Source organism: Pangasianodon hypophthalmus, chromosome 16 (assembly GCF_027358585.1).
Source record: "Pangasianodon hypophthalmus isolate fPanHyp1 chromosome 16, fPanHyp1.pri, whole genome shotgun sequence".
NCBI classification, from domain to species: Eukaryota; Metazoa; Chordata; class Actinopteri; order Siluriformes; family Pangasiidae; genus Pangasianodon; species Pangasianodon hypophthalmus.
The window spans coordinates 10840660-10864784 of record NC_069725.1 but is presented as its reverse complement, the minus strand read 5'-3'; the positions used below and the strand labels follow the sequence as shown (position 1 = coordinate 10864784).

At 37.7% G+C, this 24125-nt stretch overlaps 3 protein-coding genes across 3 annotated transcripts; all 3 read right to left on the bottom strand.

The window, feature by feature from the left end:
- Window positions 1-26: 26 nt before the first annotated feature.
- On the bottom strand, window positions 27-9129 carry tktb (transketolase b). The gene is made up of 14 exons (XM_034312146.2): window positions 8897-9129; window positions 6787-6904; window positions 6548-6661; window positions 6302-6399; window positions 6028-6219; window positions 4603-4730; window positions 4298-4494; window positions 4006-4170; window positions 3500-3656; window positions 3206-3336; window positions 2442-2525; window positions 1354-1450; window positions 1076-1195; window positions 27-901 (listed from the first exon to the last, which is right to left on the bottom strand). Exons 1-14 carry the CDS (start codon window positions 9001-9003, stop codon window positions 729-731), a joined length of 1881 nt encoding a protein of 626 aa, XP_034168037.1. The 5' UTR covers window positions 9004-9129; the 3' UTR covers window positions 27-728.
- Window positions 9130-10118: 989 nt separating this feature from the next.
- lrrc23 (leucine rich repeat containing 23) lies at window positions 10119-15119 on the bottom strand. Its single transcript, XM_026921070.3, has 8 exons — window positions 15006-15119; window positions 14731-14834; window positions 13459-13568; window positions 13054-13316; window positions 12542-12672; window positions 12318-12454; window positions 11349-11553; window positions 10119-11189 (listed from the first exon to the last, which is right to left on the bottom strand). The coding sequence occupies exons 2-8, from the start codon at window positions 14824-14826 to the stop codon at window positions 11154-11156; spliced, it is 978 nt and encodes a 325-aa protein (XP_026776871.3). The 5' UTR covers window positions 14827-14834; window positions 15006-15119; the 3' UTR covers window positions 10119-11153.
- A 361-nt stretch (window positions 15120-15480) lies between these two features.
- Window positions 15481-22673, bottom strand: si:dkey-32e6.3 (uncharacterized). Its single transcript, XM_026921069.3, has 5 exons — window positions 21809-22673; window positions 20949-21343; window positions 20702-20862; window positions 18637-18769; window positions 15481-18541 (listed from the first exon to the last, which is right to left on the bottom strand). Exons 1-5 carry the CDS (start codon window positions 22071-22073, stop codon window positions 18365-18367), a joined length of 1131 nt encoding a protein of 376 aa, XP_026776870.3. The 5' UTR covers window positions 22074-22673; the 3' UTR covers window positions 15481-18364.
- Between the last annotated feature and the right edge of the window lie 1452 nt (window positions 22674-24125).

Genomic DNA, 24125 nt, shown 5'->3' with positions numbered 1-24125 from the left:
TAAGTTCAAAAGACAAATAAACAGACTGGGAGAACAGTTAATTTTATTACTGTTTATGAAAGGCAGAGTGAACCAGATAATTCACACAACCAACAACCATCTGTGCAGTTCAGTAACATGACGCACAAACCGGTACACAAGAATAGCTGCGACTGAAGCAAATACACAGTAGCTTAGACACATGAGATATGAAACATTATAGGTGCCTCGTTACGTTCCTCTGAAGTAGTCAGAGGAACTTATCGTCAGTTACGTCAATCAGTTAGGAATTTCAACTGCAACCATAATTTACCATCTAAGGACAGTAAATATTTTTTTACTGAAGGTAACATTCATACTTGGGGGGACTCATTAGCAGAGGAGAAGATGAAAGAAATGTAGGAACTGGAATGGCAAAGTTAAACATAAGTGATGTGTCATAAGCACTGCACCATGATTTAGCAAATGAAATGTTCAATACATGACTGATCATGAAGAAGGTCACTCTTCATCTGTCAGGATGAATGTGTAACATGACCTGAACGCCAGAAATGTTACTCAAAATCTTTGCAAAGCTGCCACATTAGAAGCATCAAGAAAAAAAAAGAACCGTTTCAGATGTTTTCCTCTAACGTCGTTAATTGCAGTGCTCTAGTTGGGGAGAACTTGTTACAGGCCAAAAGAATTTAAGCCAATTGTATTAGCGGTAGGTCAGGAGGAAGGAAAGACTGGGTGGGATTTGTTGGGATTCAGTTGGCAAAAGTGCTTCTGACTGCAGCCACAATAGACTTAGCACTGATGCCAAACAAGTCCAGCAGCTCCTGGGGTTTGCCACTCTGGGGCACTCCGCACACAGCCAGTCGATGTACCACGATGCCTGGTTCCTCCCCAACTGCTGCCAAGACAGCCTCACCCAGACCACCTGCGCACAAAGCAAGACATTACTACACTGTCATTACAAACATGACTAAAACCTCCTCATAGTAGAACAGTAAGGAATAAAAAGGACATTTTCAGAAGTTAGAACTTGTGCTCATTCAGATCCAGAAATAGCCAGTTCATAGCACCTTCACACTACGAACAAAAAACTGCTTACCCTCTTTGTAATGATCCTCCACTGTGATCACTTTGCCTTGAGTAGCACGAGCACTGGCCACAATTGTAGCAGCATCCAGGGGCTTGATAGTGAATGGGTCAATTACACGGATGTGTACACCTGCAAATCACAGTGGCATTAGTCACCATTAGGCTTTTTCTAGTACAATATCACAGTATTGATATTATATTAGAGTAACCAATATTATATTAGAGTATTTAATTATGAGATGATCTTTGTGCACAATTAATATTTTGCACAGTAGTAGGCACTCTAACCTTCCTTAGCCAGAATGTCATGTGCAGCAAGTGCCTCATGCAGTGTGACTCCAGCTCCAATCACAGTCACCTGATCACTGTTAGACTGACGCACCACCTACAGGACAAAAAGTGAAATTACACTGAAGCTTATTAAACACAAAACCAGTTCATTTCCACTTCAATTTCCATTTAAAAAAAAAACAAAAAAAAACACTTACTGAGAACTTGTTTGAATCATTGCTGATGTTTTAAGACTAAAACTGCCTCATCATTACTAACATTACACTTTCATCAAACATGATAGAGTACTGCATTAAAAATAAAAGAAACTTAAAAATCCCACACAATGTAGAGTTGACTGTAGAAATTGCTTCATCTAATGTGAATTTTTTATATCAACAAAGGACATCTAGCCTGCTTTCTTTAAAATCTGTCTCACCAGTGTTTGTCCCCACCACCTAGTCAACATCTCCCCACAGCGGCCTCTAGTGAATGTTTTAGTGGACTAATCAATACAACCCCCATATATTATACAGCAAAACACAATATTAAATGATTACAAATGTTAAATCAGTATGCTATGAATGCATTGACAAATCACTTTGCTTGCATGCCAACGTCACCCTGTTGCTGATTGCGAATCAACCTGTTGCTGATTGCGAATACCTGGTGCATGCAAACAAAAAAAAAAAAAATAATAATAAACAAACCGTGGCTACTATGTGTTCTAATGAATTTCATTAATACACAAGTAGAACTCGATGCCAGTGTTGGCTGGGATACCTTCACCATCAACAAGTCTAGTCCTTGTTATTGCCCTTAAAATATTATTCAACCAGAAAGTAAACAATAGAAGAAAAACTCAGACATTTGAAAAATCTCCAAAATCTAATGATATTTCCACATAAATCCTACAAACATTCAACCACTCTTCTTAAGATCTTGCGCTAATAAAAATATCAGATGGAAAGACAACTTAAACACAATGCTGCCACCACCTGGTAGCGGAGGCATTAAATAGAAACAAACAATAAATAAATAAAGAGCACTGCATAAATGCAAGTGTACAACGCTGCACACAGTCAGCGCTTGCTTCACACACTTACCTTAGCTTTGCCAATTTCAAATTTCTCATTTGGCTCATATAGGACTGCTGTGTCTGGTCGGCTGGTCCTTATGAAACAGATACCCTGAAAACAAGTTACAGACAGCACTGAAAACCAGCAGAACACACACACACACATACACACACCATTTAAATAAGAATTCCTGGATTTCAGACACTGAAAATGTACTTTCTGGCTAGTAAGACTGATTTGATTTTACAAAGTATTTTGGTGATGTAAGCATCACAATGTTTAGTGTTTGGCACACACCACCTTCATTATGCTTTTAGTATTATGGTGAGAGCAAATTTCATAAAAGAACCAATATCCCACCTCTCAGATAAAGAAAAATAAATAACTTTTGTTTAAAATTGGTTTAGCATTCAAGTGTACTATATTTTTCCAAGTAAAATAAATTACGTACACCTCATTTATTTATTTTGTCATGTCAACAAAATGAAGCAGTACATTTGGTCCTATTCTATGACTTGTGGTGCACAGTAGTCCAAATGTTTTTTGTGCCATGTCCAAGTTTACATATGGCAAATGTTCCACTCCTTGTACTTGAACATGGCACAAAAAGCATTTACAGTACTATGCACAAGTCAACTACAACTACTAGCTACACAGCATGGCAGATTCTGTTTGAAAAAGGTGGAGATCAGTGGTATTGTGGTACAAAATGAATGTAACTGGTGAAAAAGGTATTTGTGAAAATGTAGGTATTTAGATTCCCCTATTTCAGTAATGATAATGACAATTACCTTTGTATTTGCTGCCAACTCTACTGCCCTCTCAGTGGACACGCCATCACTAGGGTAAAACACAGTGCAAGTTGGGATAGCACGGAACATTGCAAGATCCTCCAAAGCCATCTGAGAGGGGCCGTCCTCACCTGAGCAAAAGACAATTTATTTTTAACCTATGCACACAAAGATCACAAATGTTAACCTGAAAATGTAAAGGCAGGGAACAAAGTATTTAAAAAAAAAAAAAAAAAAAAAAGTGAAGTAAGGAGTTCTGAAGAATATAGTTCAGAGGTTAACAGTGGGTCTTACCAATAGAGACGCCACAGTGGGAACCCACCAGGTTGACATTAGACTGAGAAATTGCTGCCATGCGGATCTGGTCATAGGCACGCGATAAGAAAGCAGCAAACGTGCTGGCAAATGGAACAGTGCGATCACGAGTGGCACACCCAATTGCCACACTTGCCTACAAATCACAAGAAAGAAGGTTAAATACAGACTCCTCAAATACAATAAACTGAACTAAAACTACCTTTTTTTTTTTTTTTTTTTTTTTTTAATTTAACTTAATATTAAAATTGCCTTCATTTAAGAATGCAACTTGATTGCTCATTTTTAAATCGGTATTGGGGAAGACCTCTTACGAGCAGGTGTGTTAAGTCACACCCTAGTGAGTAAACACTTAATATGTGATAAGAATGTGAACAAATTTCAGACTTAAATCCTGATTAGATACAACAAATGCCACTGCTGATCTTAGAACTGACTGTAAATAATGCTCTGGATATACTGCAGAGTTTTAAAAATAAACACACCATATTCTGCTCAGCAATGAAACACTCTATGTAGCGATCAGGATGAGCTTTCCTGAAGGTCTCACTGAAGGTAGAATTTTTGGTATCTCCATCCAGAGCCACAATACGCTGGCTGGCATCTCCCATCTTCTTTAGGGCAACACCATAAGCTTTCCTGGTAGAGATCTGCACACAAATAGACAGGGAAAATGCTTTTTAGAAAGAAGGGCGCACACAAGGAAGAAGAAAAAAAACAAAACAAAACACATCACACGGGCTTGCTGCTTATGGACCAAGTTGGTATAGTAATCACCTTGTCTCCAGGCTTGTATTCTGGAGGAGACGGTAGGTAGATGGGACTAGGGTCTACAGGAGCTGCATCGTCATTAGGCAGTGCAGCCTGGAGGGGTTTCCCAGAAGCATGGATCTGGTTCTCAAGATGAGCAATCAGCTCATCCACATGCTCCTTAGGGATGGGTTTGCCATGCCAATTATCATTGTCCTCAATTCCTGAAAACCAGAGCACACAGCATATTGCAAATAAATGTAGCATTAGCAGCAATACTAAGCTAGAGTTTAAGTAGCACAGGTTTACCCTGAGTTACATTACTGGCACACCTTTGAGCCCTTTGCCCTTGAAGGTTTTGGCCACAATGGCAGTGGGCTTCCCTTTGAAACGTTCTGCGTTCCACAGTTCCTTACACAGCTCTTCCACATCATGGCCATCGACCACACACGTGTTCCAGCTGAAAAGACATACATTGCACAGTGATCAAATATAGCATAGCACTTGTTTGGGCTGTCTGCTGCACACCAAACATTTTAGTGCCTTCCTTCAAGCTGACAACTGAAAACCCTCCAGAAAATGTAATAAATGTCATTCTTGCATTCCTCATTGTTTTATAGTGTTATTATTGATCACTTCTGAACTATGCACACAAAGGGCAAATGAATGTATAGTACAAGGAGAGAAAGGCACTGGATAATAAACACCCATTTTACAATACATTATTATTACATTTTTATAATTATTAAATTACTAAAACAATTTTACATGCTAAGACAGCTAATATGCATTAGCATGAGTTACCATTGAAGAAGAAGAAAAAAAAAAAATCATGTCATGATACATCACCAAGACAAATCTCAATAATAATTTAATGTATGTGTCTAGAAATTAATATCATGAGCGGTATCCAGTTTCAAATGAAGACACCCCATTAGCAACCGCACAAGCTACTTTGGAGTGAACAATGTGGACTAACATATGCTGATGTGCTTGTTTCTTTTAATAGGCATTATCACACCTTCATTAGTTGTATATTTATGATAAAGCATGCAGATTGAAGCCTTTCTCCAGCTTGCTAGGAGGGGTTTTAAAAGTATTTCTTACATATCCAGTGAACGCCACTGGCATTTATCTTGGGAGCTCTTGCTGAAAACACCACAATTATGAGTGCAGTGAATGAACAGGAAATGCAGGGACAGTAGTTAATAAAATGCAGAAGTGTTTGTGCAAATACTCCATTCCTTGGACCAATCCATAGTTGACTCTTGTCAGACATTAATTCACACCACAACTTCCAAAAAAAAAAAAAAAAAAAAATTATTTGGACTATTTACTGTTGGAACAGCAAAATTTGAAGAAAAAATTATAACTATGGTTTCATATTATCCTGTCCTATAGGACGTCTAATGAAATGTGTACAGACACATTACAAAGAAAATGAAGCTTGGAAGAAAGTGGCAGAGACTGTTGGTGCCTCTGGTGAGTGTATGTAGTAGTTTCCTTGCTTTACTAATCTGCAAGTAACATACAAACAACCAGTTTTCATTGACTAGTACATTAATTTCTGTTTAACTAGTTAGCTTTAGAAGCTATATACTGTACTGCTGTTTCTCATCACAGTCACTACAAACCTACAGGAGACAAACTACAGGAGACACTGCTAGTGTGAATGTAGTGTCAGAAATCTTGACCTGATGAAAAGGAAAGCAGGAAAAAGGAAAGATAAACTGTGTATGCATGTTTGTGATGCTTACCCGAAAGCCTTGCAGCGCTCCTGGTAGGCAGACATGTTGTGCTCCAGAGGTGCAGCCTCACTCTGCCCAAGACGGTTCACATCCAGAATAGCTACCAGGTTATCCAGGCCATAGTAGGAAGCAAAAGCCATGGCCTCCCACACTGAACCCTCAGAGCACTCTCCATCTCCCAGCAGGCAGTACACACGGTAACTACACAACAGGGTTACTTTGATTAAGTAGAAAGTTACTCATTATTGGATCACTGCAGGTGTTCATGGTTCAGCTGATATACCTGGATTTGTCAAAGTACTTTGCTGTGTAAGCCATCCCACATGCAGCTCCCAGACCCTGACCCAGTGAGCCTGTAGCCACATCCACAAAGGCTAATTTCTGGAAGAAGAAGAAGAAGAAGAAAAAAAAAAAAATACATTAGGTAAAATAAAGCTATTGAACATCTGCTCAAAGGGAGGCTCTAAAAATGTGCAACACTCGACAGGTCACCACAATCACTGTATTCACTCAGCGCAGTGTCACTCACAGGTGTAGGATGGCCCTCAAGGACGCAGTCGATCTTGCGCAAGTTAAGCAATTCAGCCTCTTTCACATAGCCAGCCTCTACCCATGCTGCATAGAGAATGGGAGCAGCATGACCCTGAGATAGGAAGGAGGAAAACTGCTTTACACAACTCTAAACATTTTAAATACAACAATTCACAGAAAATCAAATAATTTTTGAAACAAGTCAAACAGGATAATAGCTAACTACCCAAGGCCTACCTTAGACAAGACGAAGCGGTCATTGCAGGCGTTGCGGGGGTCATCAGCTTTGTAGCGCATGGTGTGGAAGAACAGCACAGACATGACCTCTGCGGCGCTGCAGCATGATGTGGGGTGTCTGCACATGGGAGAAAACGCTACCATCAGTAATGGACAGAGAAGTCATTTACGGTCAGACTGAATGTAGCCATAGGTTAGACACCCCAATGTACATGCAGGTTATCAACATAGTTTAAAATTAGTGTATTCATTAGAGGGATACATCAACCTTATAAGGTATTACAGGGTGTTAGTACTCCAACACCCTCCTGTTTTCTTTTATGTGTGAAATTTATACATAGATAAACATTACATGTGGGTTTATAGTCAGCTGTGCACAAACAGCTGGATCAGACATCTAAAAGTTAGTTGTTGCTTGTATTATGAAGGACCTAACAAAGTTAGATGTACAATACCACAATTTAACCACAATTATTGCCTCAACAATTCAGCACTGAAAAGGCCAAAGTTCATGCAATAATCTGATTGCACTTTGTGCACTCATGAGGGACTGATGGGACAAGGCCACCATCTCATACAGGCCATTCAGAAAGCACAGGAACAGAGGGTTTTTCATGTGAACTCATCACCCCCTATCAGGCCAAACACAGATACAATGTGTTAACAGTAAGGTCACACAAAGTGCACATTAGGAAACAGTTACCTCAAAGACAAGAAAGGTTAAATTCACCAACTAAACTGTCTCTTTAGTCTGTAAATATTGGTTTGCATATTTCAAAATAGGGCAAGGAAATTTCTAAACCGTGCAGCTCAATCAGTAGTTATTGCCAAACACACAGTGCATGCGGCTTCACAATGCAGTCCAAAATGTACAACTACATTAGCAACTCATTAATAAATTACCATCTGGATCCTACAGATGTTTAAGCTGAAATATAAAAAGGAAAATGAGATGAAGGGAAATCACAGGTCTCCTGCTGAGTAGATCAATGTGCCTACAAACATAAATTCAACTAAATCAGGTACAGTGCTTCTTTCAGGTGCCTGGAGGAGGTGTACTGTAACAGGAAAAAACCAAACATACAGACTATCACATAATAAAAAGAATGAGGAAACAAAAGCAAAAAAAAAAAAAGCACTTTTACAGTCACTTGAACTAGAGAAGATTACCATAGCCTTGAATTTACTACATTTGTCAATGAAAGAAAGTTTCTGGGGATGAACATTGCTTTGGGTGCGTATCTAAATTATAATCCAAATTTCATCTTGACGTCATTTAACACCACAAGCTATCCTTTCAATCACGAGTGCGAAATCATGTTATCTAGTGTCATGCAATGGTCTGGATCACTAGTATCAGACATGACACAAGAGCATTGTTTGCAGTTCTGCTTTCCAAGCACGTTGCGTTAATCCGAGCAAGTTTCAGGTTAAGTATTCACCAGGTTATCGACACAACTGTAATGCAATGCAAGAACGTATGGTTTGCACCAAATCGTGAACCAGACTGTGATCTGGATCTTCTTCCCTAAATCCCAAAGTAAAGGGGAGCACGAGAACTCCAGACGTGCACGTGATGCATTTTAGCGCGCGTGCTGCGCTTAAGAAAACCAACAACACGAACTGGATCTTGAACTAGAGCTCGACAGCGACTGGCTCTTCCAACGGATAATCTTTCAGAAACTGACGTGAGATCTGACACGCATCTAACCAGGTTAGCAAGTGTTAGCTACTTGAAAAGGCTAAGCCAGTTTTCTCCCCGCCACATGGCCGGCCTGAGTCATGGCTGCCAAATAATATGCAACACCTTGTAGCACATACACTGTAGGTGCGGCTGTGGCGTGTATTCATCCAGCTAGTGACTGTAGCTGTGTAGGACACTGAATATACACTAAATTAATTAACACAGAAATGAAACATGTACATGGGCTGCAAACTATAGCTAAAGTGCTCTAACCTGTCACTAGCTAGCTAAGCAGAATTCAGTAACTTTCACGCAAATGGAAATTCCAGTTATACCTCTTACCCCTTCGAAGCTAAATCTTTCGTCCACTCAGTGACTTAGCAATATTTTATTAGCCTGTTAGCTAGCCAAGTGCATCCAACCTACCCTGAATTTGAGGCGCATGTCGCCCTGATGGAGTGAATTCTTAGCTTGTTAGCAATGTTCTTCAGGCCCTGAAGAGTTTTCTCGTCGGGTTTGTGGTAACTCTCCATTTTTGAGGATGTTTACCTGAAACGAGATACAGAAATAACGAATATACAAGTTTCAGATAGCGCTTGCAGAAGTGGAACGAGGAGCAGGACAGGAGCGTGCTCCAGCACTTTTAAGTGAGGCTTGACACTGGCTCCGCCCACGAAGCCTTCTGATTGGCTGAAATCTCGTAGCAAGACGTCATGACTTCAACTCAGCTCTTTCTCGTTTAATATGTCATCTAAATGCATTCCTTATAAATAACCGAATCAGCCAGAAAACTGAGCGTAAGGTAAGGATATAGTTAGTGTGATGGATCATTTTAATCTAGGTTTTAGTCGCAATAAGGAAATTCCGAACTGGTTTTTAGAAAACTAAGAATCACAACTTTAATTTATAACGCACGGCATATTTAAGTACATGTGCGTGTGTTGCGTGTGTGTTCATAATATGTCTAGGAATACTGTCATATTTCTAAAAATAAAAAAAAACGATTAAACAGAGTTTATTTAACACTTGCATCTGTCACTTTAAAAGAGAGCAGACTGAGGACGCAGCATGAGTCAACAAGGAAGGTGGGAATTTTGCTCTCTCATCCTTCCTTAGGGAAAAAATCAACAGTCTGTGTATGTCCTCATATAAGCTTTACAGATAAATATAAATAAAAAGATAAATCTATCGATAAATACATAGATGAATGAATGAATGAACCTGATTACAGTGACAACAAGCTTAAAATCCCTTTAAAACATCTTATAAATTGAAACTACTGTCTGTGTTGAAAGATTTTTGGTAAAAAAAAAATAAAATAAATAAATACAGAAAGTCTCCATAAAATATTCAGGTTTTCAATTTAAACTTTTCTAATCTAAACTTTTCTCAGACAGATTACTAGATTCATTCATTATGTAATATACCAATCAATTCACATTACTTTATTGTCATGTGGCCCACAGTACAATAAAATTCTTACTGGCATGTAGTTCATCAAGGCAGAATTCAATAACAATAAATCTTGTAGGAAGTGTGTGTGTGCCAGTGTGTGTACTTTGCTTGTTTTACTACTACTACTACTACTACTACTAATAATAATAATAATAATAATAATAATTTTAATCAGAGAACAAAATACAAGATCATAGATATAATAAGTTGTTATATTTTGTGTCCATCCAACACTCCACTACAAGAGGCATCACATTTACATAAAGCATATGACAGTATTGTAAAGACGTCAGAGGCAGAGCAGAAAAACATGTAGAACATGGCATGTGCAATGTTAAGAAGGTGGCATGGGCGATGGTAAAGTGTCTAATAGTGCAGTACAGTCACATATTTTAAGCATTTCTAAACAGGTTGTGGAGCTGCCTGATTGCTTGGTGGAAGAAACTCTTCATTAATCTCGTAGGAAGTGTGTGTGTGCTGGTGTGCGCAGTTCGCCTAGTTTTAATACTACTACTATTACTACTAACTAATAATAATAATAATAATAATAATAATAATAATAATAATAATTTTAATCAAAGAACAAAATACAAGATCATAGATATAATAAGTTGCTATATTTTGTGTAGACTGTGTACTTTGATAATGGATGTAATATTACTGTACACAGATTACATACACAGATTTCAGTTTATTTTTTCAGATGGTTAAGGCCACTGAGTATATGGGTAAGAGAAAACAAATCGAAGAACTTACTTTATGAATCAACTTTAATAGCTTATTAATCATCTTTAATAATAGATGTAATAAGTTGTTGTGTTTTGTGTACTTTGGTAACTGATGAAACAACGCTGTACTTTACATACACAGATTTAAATTTATTTTCAAATGTTTAAATGAGGACATTCACCAATTTTAAAGCTTAACAGACTACAAATCAAAGAACTGAAGTAATGAATCATCTTCATATTATTATTTTATGAATCATGCTATGTGTACTTTGTGTACACTAAACAGAAGTTATGAATAATCTTTAGTAATTCTTAATTATTATATTACTCAGTCAGAAAATGTAATAAAATAAAACAATGAACTTGTTTAAAAAAAAAACGGAGACACCTCTAAAATTATTGATTTAATTCAGCACCTATATACTGAACCATGTACATCTTCCTTCTGCAACAGGACTGCAGATAAATGAATGCAGCTCTGCTCCCAGTAGTCCTGTTTAATCATCTTCTTGTTCTGTGAAGTTTTGGAATTCCTAAAATAAGAAAATATACAATGATGAAATGATTTGAACTTTACTGTCACTTGTATGATGATAACTAATATCTCATATCTCTGATGTTTATATACTGTTCGCTACGCCACTATGAAAATTAAAATCAGTAATTACTACTCTAGTAGAAAAGGTTTATACTCTGAGTCTTTCTTGAGCTTCAGCCTGCTCCACAGGGGAGACATGAATCTTGTCTAGTCTTTCAAGAAGAGGGAGGCGTGAGATAACAATGAGCCGGTAATCCTCCGTCTCTGACAGAGGATTGTCTGCCAAGACCAGGGCCCGCAGTGTGCGAGCAACACCCATCAGGCTTTGTAGTGCATGCTGGGAAGATACTAGGTTTCCTCTTTTGGGGGATAGTGAGAAGGAATAGGAAGAGAAAAAGACAGAGAGAGGTTGCTAGAGTATACAGGCTAAACAAGTTTTTGTTGGAGACACTTTTAAGGTAAAGCAGGTAAACTGATTTCACACAATGGGTCATGACGGATCTCTCACATTTAGGTTTAAGTATTAGTTGGTCTAGCTAAGGACCATCATTCATTTTTCCCCTCACATTTATAGAACCTGGAACAGCTACAGAAACTGGAGTTTCTCTTCTGAGCATTTTTTTATTTCTACAGAAAGTGAGAAGAAATTATGCCAAATATTACAAAAAAAAATCTTCTGACTTAAAAAAATCACTGGCCGTACATTTAATTAAAAGTTTGGATTTCCCATGGTTTCTGGAAACCATGAAAAAGAGGATAGTTAAATGAACTGTGGGTGCATCCTGCCACATGAGAAGAATCCTGCTACAAGATAACAATCCAAAACAGAAGGCAAAATACACTGAAAATTTTGTTTTGAAAAAAAAAAAGGCCACATTTTGATCTTCTCAATCTCCAGATCTGATTTAAAGAAGGTGGTGTATTAGAAAGGGAGATGGAAACATTTATATTGATATGATTTGTCACTTATTTGTTAATTATAGGAACATCAGTAAAACAAAACACGAAATATCTCTTTTTGATTTGTTCTAAAGGCATGCAAACTTTTGCACTCGACTGCATAATTAATGTATTTCATTGTCGTGTTACTACACTATACTACAGCACACTGTCTGTCAAGTACCTGATATTAAGATACTGCAGAGATTTCATACTAGGACAGATTCCATCAAGTGTCTCTAGCGGGTTGTCTCTAAGGTGAAGGATTGTTAGGCGCTCCAGTTTGTCCAGTCCCTCTAATCGTTTTATTTTATTCTGGGCCTGGAAAGTTACAGATAAAGTTTAGAGTACAACAATAATTATGAATTTCCTATGACATTAACCAAACATCTAATATGACCATCTTACTAGGTAAAGATGACGCAAGTTTGGGAGGTGAATACCATCTGTAGTTTCTAAACAGTTTCCTCTCAGCTCCAGAGACACTAGATTGGTCAGCTTGTCATAATCAAGGCCAGACACCATCTGAATGGTATTACCTGAAAAATGGGAACTAATGAATGACTGACAGAACACAGATTTCTGCTCCTCATCATCTCTCTGTAGTTCAATGAATTCAGAAATGCTTAATCTCAAAAAAAAAAAAAAAAAAATGGTACAATAACTGTATCTAACTGTAATCTAATATCACAGTTTTTCCCATAGGTATGGCAAAATATTGACTGGCTACCTTGGTTTGAAAATTGGACAGCATATTTAAAGCAACATTATAGGGCCCAGTATAGCAAAGTAACAACAGTATACGTATGTATGAATTCCTTCTCACTGTATACCATCATACCCATATATCATCACGTCCTAGCTCCATCAAATGTAAACCAACGGTAGACTTCTGTCCTGCCCAAAGGTGCGCCACTGACCTATAAGATTAAGGTTTTCCAGTGCAGGCCCACCAAGGCCCTCTGTGTCACTCAAACGATTGGACCTGAGGCTGAGCCACTGCAGATAAGGAAGCTGGCTGAGTGGCTGACCTCGAACACTCTGAACCTGATTGGCATCTGCCTTTAGCCAAAGCAGCTCGGTCAGAGTAGCCAGTGGAGAAAGGTCTGTCAGGTAGTTGGAGGAGATGTCCAGGAAACGCAGATAGACAAATGAACTCAACATGACAATATCCGCCAGATTCCTGAATAAGCAGTGATGAAGACAATAGTGTATTTGTTTATCTCTAAAACACAAGTACAACAACCCAAAAAAGTACTACTGAACAAGGAAATCCTTGTGCTATACACTTTCACTTCAGTTTTGCTTACACTTTATAAAAATACCTGTTTTGTAGGTCAAGTCTGACAAATGCATGCGAAAGTCCATCACCTGTCCGGCACAATAAGGAAAGGTTCTGTCCTATTATATCCTGTGTTAATGAACAGGGCTCAATCTGACAACATGAAAACAAGGAAAAGCAGAAATATGTTCAAGTGTTTGTAGTCAATTTGAGTAATAACCAAAATAAAAGGTTATAAATCATTTGTATAACAGTAAATACATTCCGTTCCAGTGTTATCCGCACCACTGTTATAGATGGGTGTAAAAAAAAAAAGTGTCAATTAGCTTAATCTCATACTGAAAGAAAAAAACATTTAATTCAAGTAAATTTATTTATCACAAAAAGTAGCATAATCATTCACAATTATTGTACCCCTAAAAATTCTTATGCACAAGTAACCGAAGCATGTCACTGAAGCACGTTTATATATATATATATAATTTTTTTCATCTATCTATTTATTTATTTATTTTAAGTTCACCTAAGTGTTTAGGAACTATTGAGTGGTTCCTGTTTTATTTGACCCAGATTCAAATTCCCTTAGTCATCCATCAACATCATGAAGATTGTGTGTTGACCTTTATAAATCCTAAATCATAATGCTCAATAATTATAAAATTGACAAATATTTGCCCCTGTGCACAGTGAAGAGGATGGTAAAAGAGGTAGGGTTTGAGATTTGGAGAAGATTTTTTTTTGGAAGTCTCCAAATCTACAGTTAGATTGATTTGCCAACAAACTATTTGGATGATGTGCCAGAATCTTTTCTTTCATCTATCCACAAACATAAGTGCCTGGATACAAACATACATCCAAATTCACACAGAAATGGATCAATAACCGAATCCAGCTTTTGCAACGGCCATCCCAGTCCCCTGAACTAAAGTGCACTGAAAAACCTGTGGGCTGAGCAGAAGACGAGAGTCCACAAGACATGACCTAGGAGTTTGGAGAGATTCCTTGCTCCGTATTCTTCAGTATCATCAAGAATTAGAGGAGAAGAGTTTCATGCTTCTGTGTTGGGAAATGGAGGTTGTACAAAGTTCTAAATACAGAGGTGCCAATAACTGTGACACGTGGTTTTGTTAAAAATAGATTAGGTTTGATAAGGCGTTTTAAGGGCTAATTAACCACAAATACCTTTATTTTTCATAACCTATTCCAGTAATTCTGGAGCTGAGTGTAAATGAAGTGCCATATGACTGTAGTCCTGTCTTGTGAATCACATTAATGATGAACATTAAGACCATCATGATGACTTTGGTCTTTTTACCTCGTCCTGTTTCGGCGCTGTGTCTTCTGGGTAATCTTCCTCCTGCTTTTCCTCAGAATCCCCGAGGGACACATCATCCTCGCCAAATACTGACATCTTTTCTACTAAAATACCAACATCACAGCCAGACTAATATATTAATAACTGTCACATTTTGATCAATTAGATTACCACTTAATACATCGAGGTCTTTTTGGAGAAAATACGTTAAAAATATATAAAACATATATTTGTCAGATATTTCTAACGTTTTTCATTCTGTGCTGGTGTTTTACCTGTTGTAAATTAATCATTTAGGTTGATGTTTCCCTCTTGCTAGTCATGTTGTGTACCGTGGTTACTATGGTAACAAAAGTCGTCCCTCCGTTGAGCCTTCGCGCGCGCTCACTAACAGATAGGGCGTTTATTAGCCACGCCCACACCCGCATACTACACTACTAAATAGTAAAGTGACTTGTACTACAGATATACTGGGGCAGCTAAATAATAATAAATACAATAAATACAAAATAAAACTAAATACAACACATGATACATTTCTGAAATCGTCAAGGTCCTTACTGAATTAAAACATCATTCATCTTCAGTAATCGTGATCATAAAGAAGCATGGCTTGCCTTTTTTTTTTTTTAAATTAATTAATTAATTAAACTGTCTGAAAAGCACATATAATGACATGTTTGGTAAATTGGGACACATACACGTTTTCACTGGTTGAAGCATTTGCTTTCATCATTCGTTAGACATTAGTTAGAAAAACATTTCTTTGTAGCCATCTTTATTCATGACATCAGTAAATCAAATTTCAATACCAGGATTTGAAATAATCTCCAAAATCATCATTGACATATTCTAATATTGTATGAACACTGCAGACTTAATTAAAAAAATCATTACCATTCTCTAATTCCTTTCTTACAGCAACAGAAAATCTTCAGTAATTTCCAAATTCATAGCTCATCTTTTCTAAAAGTCACTATGAACAGATTAAGCAACAAATCACAGCAGGAAACCACCACTAAAAGTAACATCTTATAATTCACTCCTTTCAGTAGCAGCATAACTACATTTTTTTTTTTAAAAAAAAAAGAACATTTGAGACATCCTGAAAATGATTACATTATATCATATGCATATATGGATCATAAATATGTGGAATATATTAGCCATGGCAATTTTATAACCTTATAAATAAAAATGCTGACTACACCCTCTGCAGATGACACCCCATGTCATGATTTCACTTGAACTGTCATGTTATTTATTTATCAAGCACTATTAAGCACTTCCATTGCAAGAGAAATAACATACATTTTTCAATATTCCTGAATTCACTTGAATTCAGCTCTGTCAGAACAGTACAGCGGTGGACTGACATCCCATCCAGGGTTCCGGCCTCATGCTCAGTATTCCCGGGATAGGCTTCGGATCCAGACCAGCGAGCATCCATCTGACCATACAGCATGATAAGGCAGTTACTGAATGTGAGTGAATAAGAGAAAACAGTAGGACACACTATTCGGTGTAGATCTGCGAAAGTGCGTCCCAGAGTAAGGAATCCTTATATCTCCTATATCTCACGCTATGATAATAACAGACAGCAAAAAGACAGAAATTGTTCAGGTTAGCTACACGCTATATCTCATAACTTCCTTTGGCATGATATAGGTTACACATCCGTATTAATATTCTTCCTAATAATTGTACAGAATGTGATATCTTAATTTTTTTACATGGGATATTTTGGAAGAACTACCTCTTGATTACCACTATGTACAAATAAAATGATCGCTGTGGTAATGTGATGACCATAATTTACTGTTTATATTACACATAATAGAGATCCTTCTGATGTTTAAAATTATTTTAAATGAATCTATTCAATAAGTGAACAAAGGTCTTAGAAATATAAGCCTGTAATTTCCTCTTACAACCCCAGAACCTCTGAAACCTTAAAAAAAAATTAAAGATACGAAATAGCATTTATATATAATATCAAAATAAATAAATAACTACATACATAAATATGTAATTATGATGCAGCGTCAAATTTCAGTAGCATAAGTAATGTGCTCTCCACTGACATTATTTTACCCCCTAACTTTTCAAACGGGGGAAAATCATTCTAACATGACTGAGTATGCATATGTAAAATAATAATAATAATAATAAAAATAATAAAAATACATGGATTTCAAAAGTGTGTTCACTCCTGAGCAATACGTTGCCCAAAATACCAAGATATACCATTTTATAGCCACATTTAAAACTCCAATGCCCTGTCCTTTTCAAAGTAAAACAATCCAAAAATTCAAGTATGATGATAATGACCAACTAGAAATATAATGTAATAATCTTACAAAAATACTCAGTAACATCACAATCCCTGAGTAATTAGATATCAGGAAAAGCTTCTCCACAAACAACTCAGCTCTACATTAGAGAGAAATGCTGCATTAATTGCATAGAACTGAACAACTTCGGAATAATCTCAGTACTAGTAGAGTTGTCACATGATCTTTTTGATAAAAAATATTGTGCATTATTTATTTTGGTACTTGAAGCAACAAGTAGCTAATATCAGTTCTATATTTTCTATACTGTTGTCTCTCGCAGCAGTATTCTGTATAGCTTTTTTAAATTCTGATATAATAATAACCTTTATTTAACCAGGTAAGTCAATTGAGAACCAGTTCTCATTTACAATGACGACCTGGCCAAGAGGCAACATATGAGATGGTAGTAGCCAAAATGTATAGTCTACTGCATAATCTATACACTGTCACTGTGTTACTGTTTAAGTAAAACCAAGAAAATATTAAGACTGCTGTTTACTAACAATCTTTGCATGCTAAATGCAATCGAATCCAAACTAAATGCAGCTCGGAACTAAAGTGAGAGTTAGAGGGTTTCCAGGGACACTGGACAACTGTGCCATAGGAATTTACTGGAGACAACTGTTTGGAGTTGTCACTTTCTCACATCATAACCGCACACAATCAGGAAAATCTCAACTCAAACGGCGCACATCGATTTGCCACTATGCCACTGTTGTCAGAATTACGTCTCTGTGTTGTGCACTTACATATATATTTAATTGTTGCGTGTCAGTGTTTACTTGCTAGTCTGTGCCTACACTTTTGTCCAAACTGACCTCATGCACTCTGCAAATTACACTCTGAAATTATGTTTGTGTTGTGAGCTGCCATTAATGAAAAATGGTACATTCCACCTGGGGACACTTTCTATTTTTGGGCCATAAAAATGTGAACAGAAGCCTAAAACCAAGAAACTACCCCGATCCTTTCCATAGCAACATTGCAAATCACAGTTTTTTCTAAGATATGTCTGAAATCACATGATTATTACAGGTGTACAAACACTTTCAGAAACTACACACTGCACCTTTAAGGTGACACACAGATGGTGCTAATACTCTTGAGTGGTTGTTTGCAGATGTGAGCACACCTTTAGCCAATATCTAGCATCCTACAGAGCTTTTCATTAATGAAAACATGCCCCAAATGCATGAATCATGATTATTCTTCTGGAATCATCAATGAATTGGTTTCATTTAGTGCAGAATATTCAAGTGAACTCCATATTGATTCTCCTGGAAGTAGGCATGTGAAATCTAGCTGAGTTGCTGCCTAAGGTTCCTCTCATAGTTCTCCATGCAGATCTGAATGCGCTGGGTGAAGTAGCTGGGCTCAGAAATGGCTCTGAGGAGGTCCGTTTGAATCAGACACAGGTCATACAGCTCTGAAGTGGAGGCTGTGCGGGTCTCCAAGCCCTCAGGATCCAGAAATACCTACAGAAGCATGATGGATTACAAACCGTTGCTTTAGCTGCATTAGCATGGGGGCATTTAGTGGGGGGAAAAAATGACCAGGGCTTTTCACTCACCTTAGGATGCACAATAGTGTCATCATTGTTTTGGCGGATGTTGTCATCAATAAAGATGTGCTGGACTGTGGAGTCAAATGGGTCAATCCACAGTGGCTTTCCTCCCATAATGGTGTATGTGTTTCGTGCCCACCTGTTAAGATGAAGATGATTATGAGCAGTTGTAAGTTCAGTCCTTGTACACACATTATTTACCTGGAGGATCTACTTTACCCCACAGAAGGGACCTGACCAAATATGGATACGTTATTCAGAATGAACACATAATGTTCATAGGACATCTGGTTGAGAATAGAGGTGTGCAAGAGAAAATACTCGCAAACATGAGGGTATTTACTTTCATGCAGGTGTGCGTAAACATTCAGATATGAAGGGACAAAGAAAGACAATTTTATTAACGTGAGTGATGCACCTTAGTAACTGGTAAGGGTTGTGGTCTTATAAGTTAGGCTAACAGTTTATCTATACTTTAGTTGGACACAGAACCAACTAAATTTGTTGTAAAATATTGTAGGGAGGTACAACAAAAATATTAACAGCTCAATCTGGATTTAAAAAAAAAAAATAGTCCCACAAACTAATTGAGACCAATTAGTAAGTATGAACTCAAGTGATGTTGCTGAGGGTGAGATGAACTGTTACAGCCAGAATTCACAGACCAAGCTGACACTGCTGACATTTCTACCTTTTTTTCAGTATTTCCTTGAACATAGTGAACATGGCACTTTTGGTGTCAGACTACCTAATGTTTTGGTGAGCAAAAGTATTGGAACAGATAGTCTTAAAGTAAATTTAAGTAAATAACGCTTAATATTGCAATAACTGCATCAAGCCAGTGACCCAATGACATCACCAAACTGCTGCAATCTTCTTTTGTAATGTTTCTCCAGGCTTGTTCTGCAGCTTCTTACAGTTGTTGTCTGGCTGGGGAGTTTCTCCCTTCAGTCTCCTCTTCAGAAGATGAAATGCATGCTCAATTGGGTAATGTCTGGTGATTGACTTGGCTGATGATTCCCCTGATGAAGTCCTTTGTTGTGTTGGCAGTGTGTTTTGGGTCATTGTCTTGCTGCATGATGAAGTTCCTCCCAATTAGATTGGATGCATTTCTCTGTAAATTAGCAGACAGAATGTTTCTGTAGACTTCTGAATTCATTCTGCTGCTACTATCATGAGTTACATCATCCATAAAGATTAGTGAGCCCATTACAGAAGCAGCCATGCAAGCCCAAGCCATGACACTACCTCCACCATGCTTGTACCTCCACATGATGAGCTCGTACATTTTAGATCATGAGCAGATCCTTTCTTTCTCAACAGTTTGGCAGAGGTTAATCTTGGTTCCAGAACTTTTGTGGCTCATCTCTGTATTTCTTTCGAATTTTAATCTGGCCTTCTGATTCTTACTGCTGATGAGTGGTTTACATCTTGTGGTATGGCCTCTATATTTCTGCTCTTCTTCAAATGATGGATTGTGATACCTTCACCCCTGCCTTGTGGAGGTTGTTGGTGATGCCAGTGACTTGTTTTTGGGTTTTTCTTCACAGCTCTCACAAAAGTTTCTGTCATCAACTGCTGTTGTTTTTCTTGGTTGACCTGTTCAACGTCTGGTTGTTAGTACACCAGTGGTTTCTTTGATTTTTCAAAACATTCCAAATTGTTGCACTAACTATGCCCAATGCTTGTGCAGTGCCTCTGATTGATTTTCCCTCTTTTCTCAGCATTAAAATGGCTTGCTTTTCTCCCATAGACAGCTCTGTGGTCTTTGTGTTGGTTTATCCTTTTAAACAACAAATGCAGTCTCCACAGGTGAAACCCAGGGCTCAAACCAAGAGTAGACATCCAGAGCTCTTAACTGTTTAAACAATCAATCTAACAGGGTACACCTTGGCAACAAGAAACACCTGTCAGTCACATGTTCCAATATTTTTGATCACTTGAAAAATGGGTGGGTTCAATGCTATTTGCTGAGGTTTTCACCATTTCCAATTTATGTTGGAAAAACACCGACCACAATGAGTGTAACTAAACAGGATGGATCTTAGGTTACATATCAATGCATCCTCACCAGTTGAAGTGGTCCTGGAAGCCGCACAGACCCTCTGAGGAGCTTAGGTACTGGTACAGACTCCGTTCCCCGTCCTGTGTGGATATGCGCTTCTCTCCATGAATCAGAATCACACCCTTAGTGTTGCATCTGATCTGACCCGGTGTCGTGTTCACACTTAGCTACAAGTGGCAAAATATTCTGCTTGAGTTTTATTTGAGAATGAGTCATTTATTAAGGTTAGTTCTTTTTATTTATATGTATCTACCTTCAGTTCTGGAAGTACAGGGAAGAGTGGATGGGTGCCTTGCTCAAGGGCTCGTTGAACGACCATCAATAGACGAGGAAGGTCTGTGCCAAACGTGCGGAAGAAGATGGAAAACTCAATCCCTTGTGAGACCAGATCCTGCAACAGCTGGAAGAAAGAGGGCAGGATCCAGTGGTACAGCTTGCCATCTTCTCCTTTTACTGAGAGCTCCTTGTGTGCAGGCAGGTCAGAAGGCCAGCGCAGAAGTTCGAGATGCTCCTCAAGAACCTTCCGGAAACGCCTACCTGGCCCAGCTGTGGTGAAACCTACTACTCTACCAAACTGAGAGTAGTAACTCACGGCACCCTCGCGTGGTGGGAGCAGAGACGGAGACTCGCACATCCACTCCCATTTTCCTGTGACATGGACAAAACAATCAGATTATAACAAAAACTCATTCAATATTTTTCCAATCAGTAAATAAACCTGCTGAAGTAGAAGGACAAAATGTTAAATAAAATTCAAACTTCCTGTTTTTTTTTTTTTTTAAACATGAAACACAGACATGGCAAATATCTATTTGGGAGTCTTTAAGGTGGCAAATTACACATAATCTTGTCGTCGAGATGTTTACTGCTACTGGGATGAGGACAAATAATTTAAAAAAATTGGTAAAATTGTAACTTTTATTCATTTTTTTTAAGATTAAGCCCCATATTTTAACATCCAGCTGCTTCCAAACACAAGCTGCAATTTGCTAACTCAGAAAGGTGTATGGTGATATAGTTTATCACAATGTTGGTATAATATGATCATATTTCCAGTTGTGTTTCCAACAAGGAGCCATTTCAGATTTCACCAACAACTAGGGTCAATCTCACCTTTTGCCATCCGTCCCCAGGTCACAGTGGACAAAAAATACTCAAGAGCAGCAACCGTCCCTTGTTTTGTAACAGCATCAGATACCAGGATAGTGTTGTTCAGATCAATGTGAAGGACTATTTTCCTTTTCCTAAGTGACAACAGTCGTGAAGCTGCTAAAGATGGATGTTCAGCACTGTCTGAGTTCTCCTGTGCTATACCTCCATTAGTTCTGCAATCATTGTTGGTCTTAGGCGTTTCACAAGAGTTTTGTAAGCCAGACATGGTGTAACAATAATCACTTTTTTCCTCCTTGAACACTGAGAGCTGAGCTAAACGGAGCAGATCTTCATTGTGAAGAAAAACAACTTACAAGTGTCAGATAAACCAACAAGATGTACTGGATATTTCATTAACCAGATTGGAGTAAGCCTGTGACATAAATAGACATACAGCTGATGCGGACATATGGATGTATGGAAATACGGATTTGTCTACACATAAGGAGAAGAATAAGAATAAATTAATCTAGTTTGCCGTAAAAGAATTCTAACTAACCAGCTGGACTGCTGTGTAATTCTCGTAGCTAAACAGCTAGCATAGCTACCATAACAAGAAGTGCAGTAAGGTTAAAAACATGGAGGCTATGTAAGTGTAATGTCACCGGATAACACTACATTTCTCTCCACTCGCCTTGTTTATATTTACGCTTGCTGGTTATATTAAGTGTAAATTATTTATCACCACAGCGCTCAATAAATAAAACCCCACACTCAGACACCGGCATTCAGAGCGCCGGTGTGACACTGAAACACTTCCGTGTTCCTGTCTGACACTGAGGAGATGCGGCTGCCCGATCCGCGTGCCCCTGTCAGATTTGCGCAGCGCATGCGCAGTTTAAATCAAGCGGGAAGGATGGCGGAGGATCTGTACCACGCATGCGCTAACGAGTTACAGGGCGAGTCTGAGATCTGCTGCGCATGCGTGTATGTCACATGAATGCGACGCAAAACCTGCAGTATGAGCTTTTATCAAAATATAATAGGCATAATGTAAAAAACATATCTGTTATTATGAATAGTATAAAGTATGGTATTCTAAACTTCATTGACTTTTGTTTTCTTGAAAAATACATTTAAGATTAATTTATTAAGAGATTTTTTAAAATCTAACCTATACTTAATATGGAATTTATTTATTTATTTACTTATTTATTTATTTATATGGAATTGTTATATTTTTGTTATGTGATTACAACATATCAAATCTACCACTTAAGCTTATTCCGTTTCTGTAAACAAATGCTTTTGGTCTTCATTTGTAAGCATTCATTTGTTTTAATTAGAATAACTAAGACAATCAGTAAAAAAAATCCAATTCCAAAATCTGTTTAATAAGAAAAAGGAGTTTCCTAGAAACTAATAAAACAGGATCAGAAAAAAAAAAAAAATCAGACAGTTCTTTCACATGAAAGTAAGTATTGAGTTCTTAAAGTTATCACCTTGTATGGCTGGTCACGTGACTTGAATGGGTTTATCAAAACCTCATTTATATAAAAAACATGTAGGCGTATAAATAATATCATATTGGACCTAAGATGTACTGTTCTGTGTGTTCTGTCAGGAATAAAAAGGTCTAAAAAACTGCACAGGTGAATGAAATAAATGTAGACAGAAGGGGTATATGGAATTTATTTTACAGTTATAGGGGGCACAAAATTTTGAGAACTGCCGATGTAGTGTATAGTGTATAGTGCACTTGGTAGTAAAAATAAGTCACCTCTCAGGACTCAAACCACACCTGTGTGTTATGATCCCTGTACATCCTAGATTTATTGTAGAATAAAAGCATTAAGGCACTGTTATGAATCATTTAGCCTCCAGCCCCTGCTATACAGTTCCCCTTCCTTACATACTGTATATTAATCTAGTCTCAGACTCAGACCATGGAAATTTCCATTAATAACAAAATAAAACAAGGACTATTATTCCAATGGGTAGAAGTGGGATATAACCTTGAGACTTTGGCATCCAGCAGTGCCAGATGTTAAGGAGGGGAATGTAACACCTGCATTAATGAACACAGTACACAATGAAGTCTTATTGGTTCTCATTTAGTGAGTCATGCATAATTTATTATACATAATGTGTAAGTATGAGAGATGATGATAATAATAATAATAATAATAATAATAATAATAATAATAACATATGACTAACATAAGACATAGTTGGCTAAGACTAAAAAAACTTAAAGGCCCGTGAGGTTGATTCAACACTTCACGTACAGTGGTGGTGCCATTTTAAAGCTTTGGGTTAGTTCAGCTGTTTTACAAAA

Excerpts from the sequence above, each read along its gene's own strand:
- tktb (XM_034312146.2), bottom strand. The coding sequence starts at position 9,003 with ATGGAGAGTTACCACAAACCCGACGAGAAAACTCTTCAGGGCCTGAAG. Across the intron at positions 6,400-6,547 it reads TTGAGGGCCATCCTACACCT|AAATTAGCCTTTGTGGATGT; the intron begins GTGAGTGACACT and ends TTCTTCTTCCAG. Across the intron at positions 902-1,075 it reads GGAGGATCATTACAAAGAGG|GTGGTCTGGGTGAGGCTGTC; the intron begins GTAAGCAGTTTT and ends CTTTGTGCGCAG.
- lrrc23 (XM_026921070.3), bottom strand. The coding sequence starts at position 14,826 with ATGTCAGTATTTGGCGAGGATGATGTGTCCCTCGGGGATTCTGAGGAA. Across the intron at positions 13,569-14,730 it reads CAGCGCCGAAACAGGACGAG|ATTGAGCCCTGTTCATTAAC; the intron begins GTAAAAAGACCA and ends TCATGTTGTCAG. Across the intron at positions 11,190-11,348 it reads AAGCTCAAGAAAGACTCAGA|GAATTCCAAAACTTCACAGA; the intron begins GTATAAACCTTT and ends TTCTTATTTTAG.
- si:dkey-32e6.3 (XM_026921069.3), bottom strand. The coding sequence starts at position 22,073 with ATGTCTGGCTTACAAAACTCTTGTGAAACGCCTAAGACCAACAATGAT. Across the intron at positions 21,344-21,808 it reads CTGGGGACGGATGGCAAAAG|GAAAATGGGAGTGGATGTGC; the intron begins GTGAGATTGACC and ends TCCATGTCACAG. Across the intron at positions 18,542-18,636 it reads ACACTATTGTGCATCCTAAG|GTATTTCTGGATCCTGAGGG; the intron begins GTGAGTGAAAAG and ends ATGCTTCTGTAG.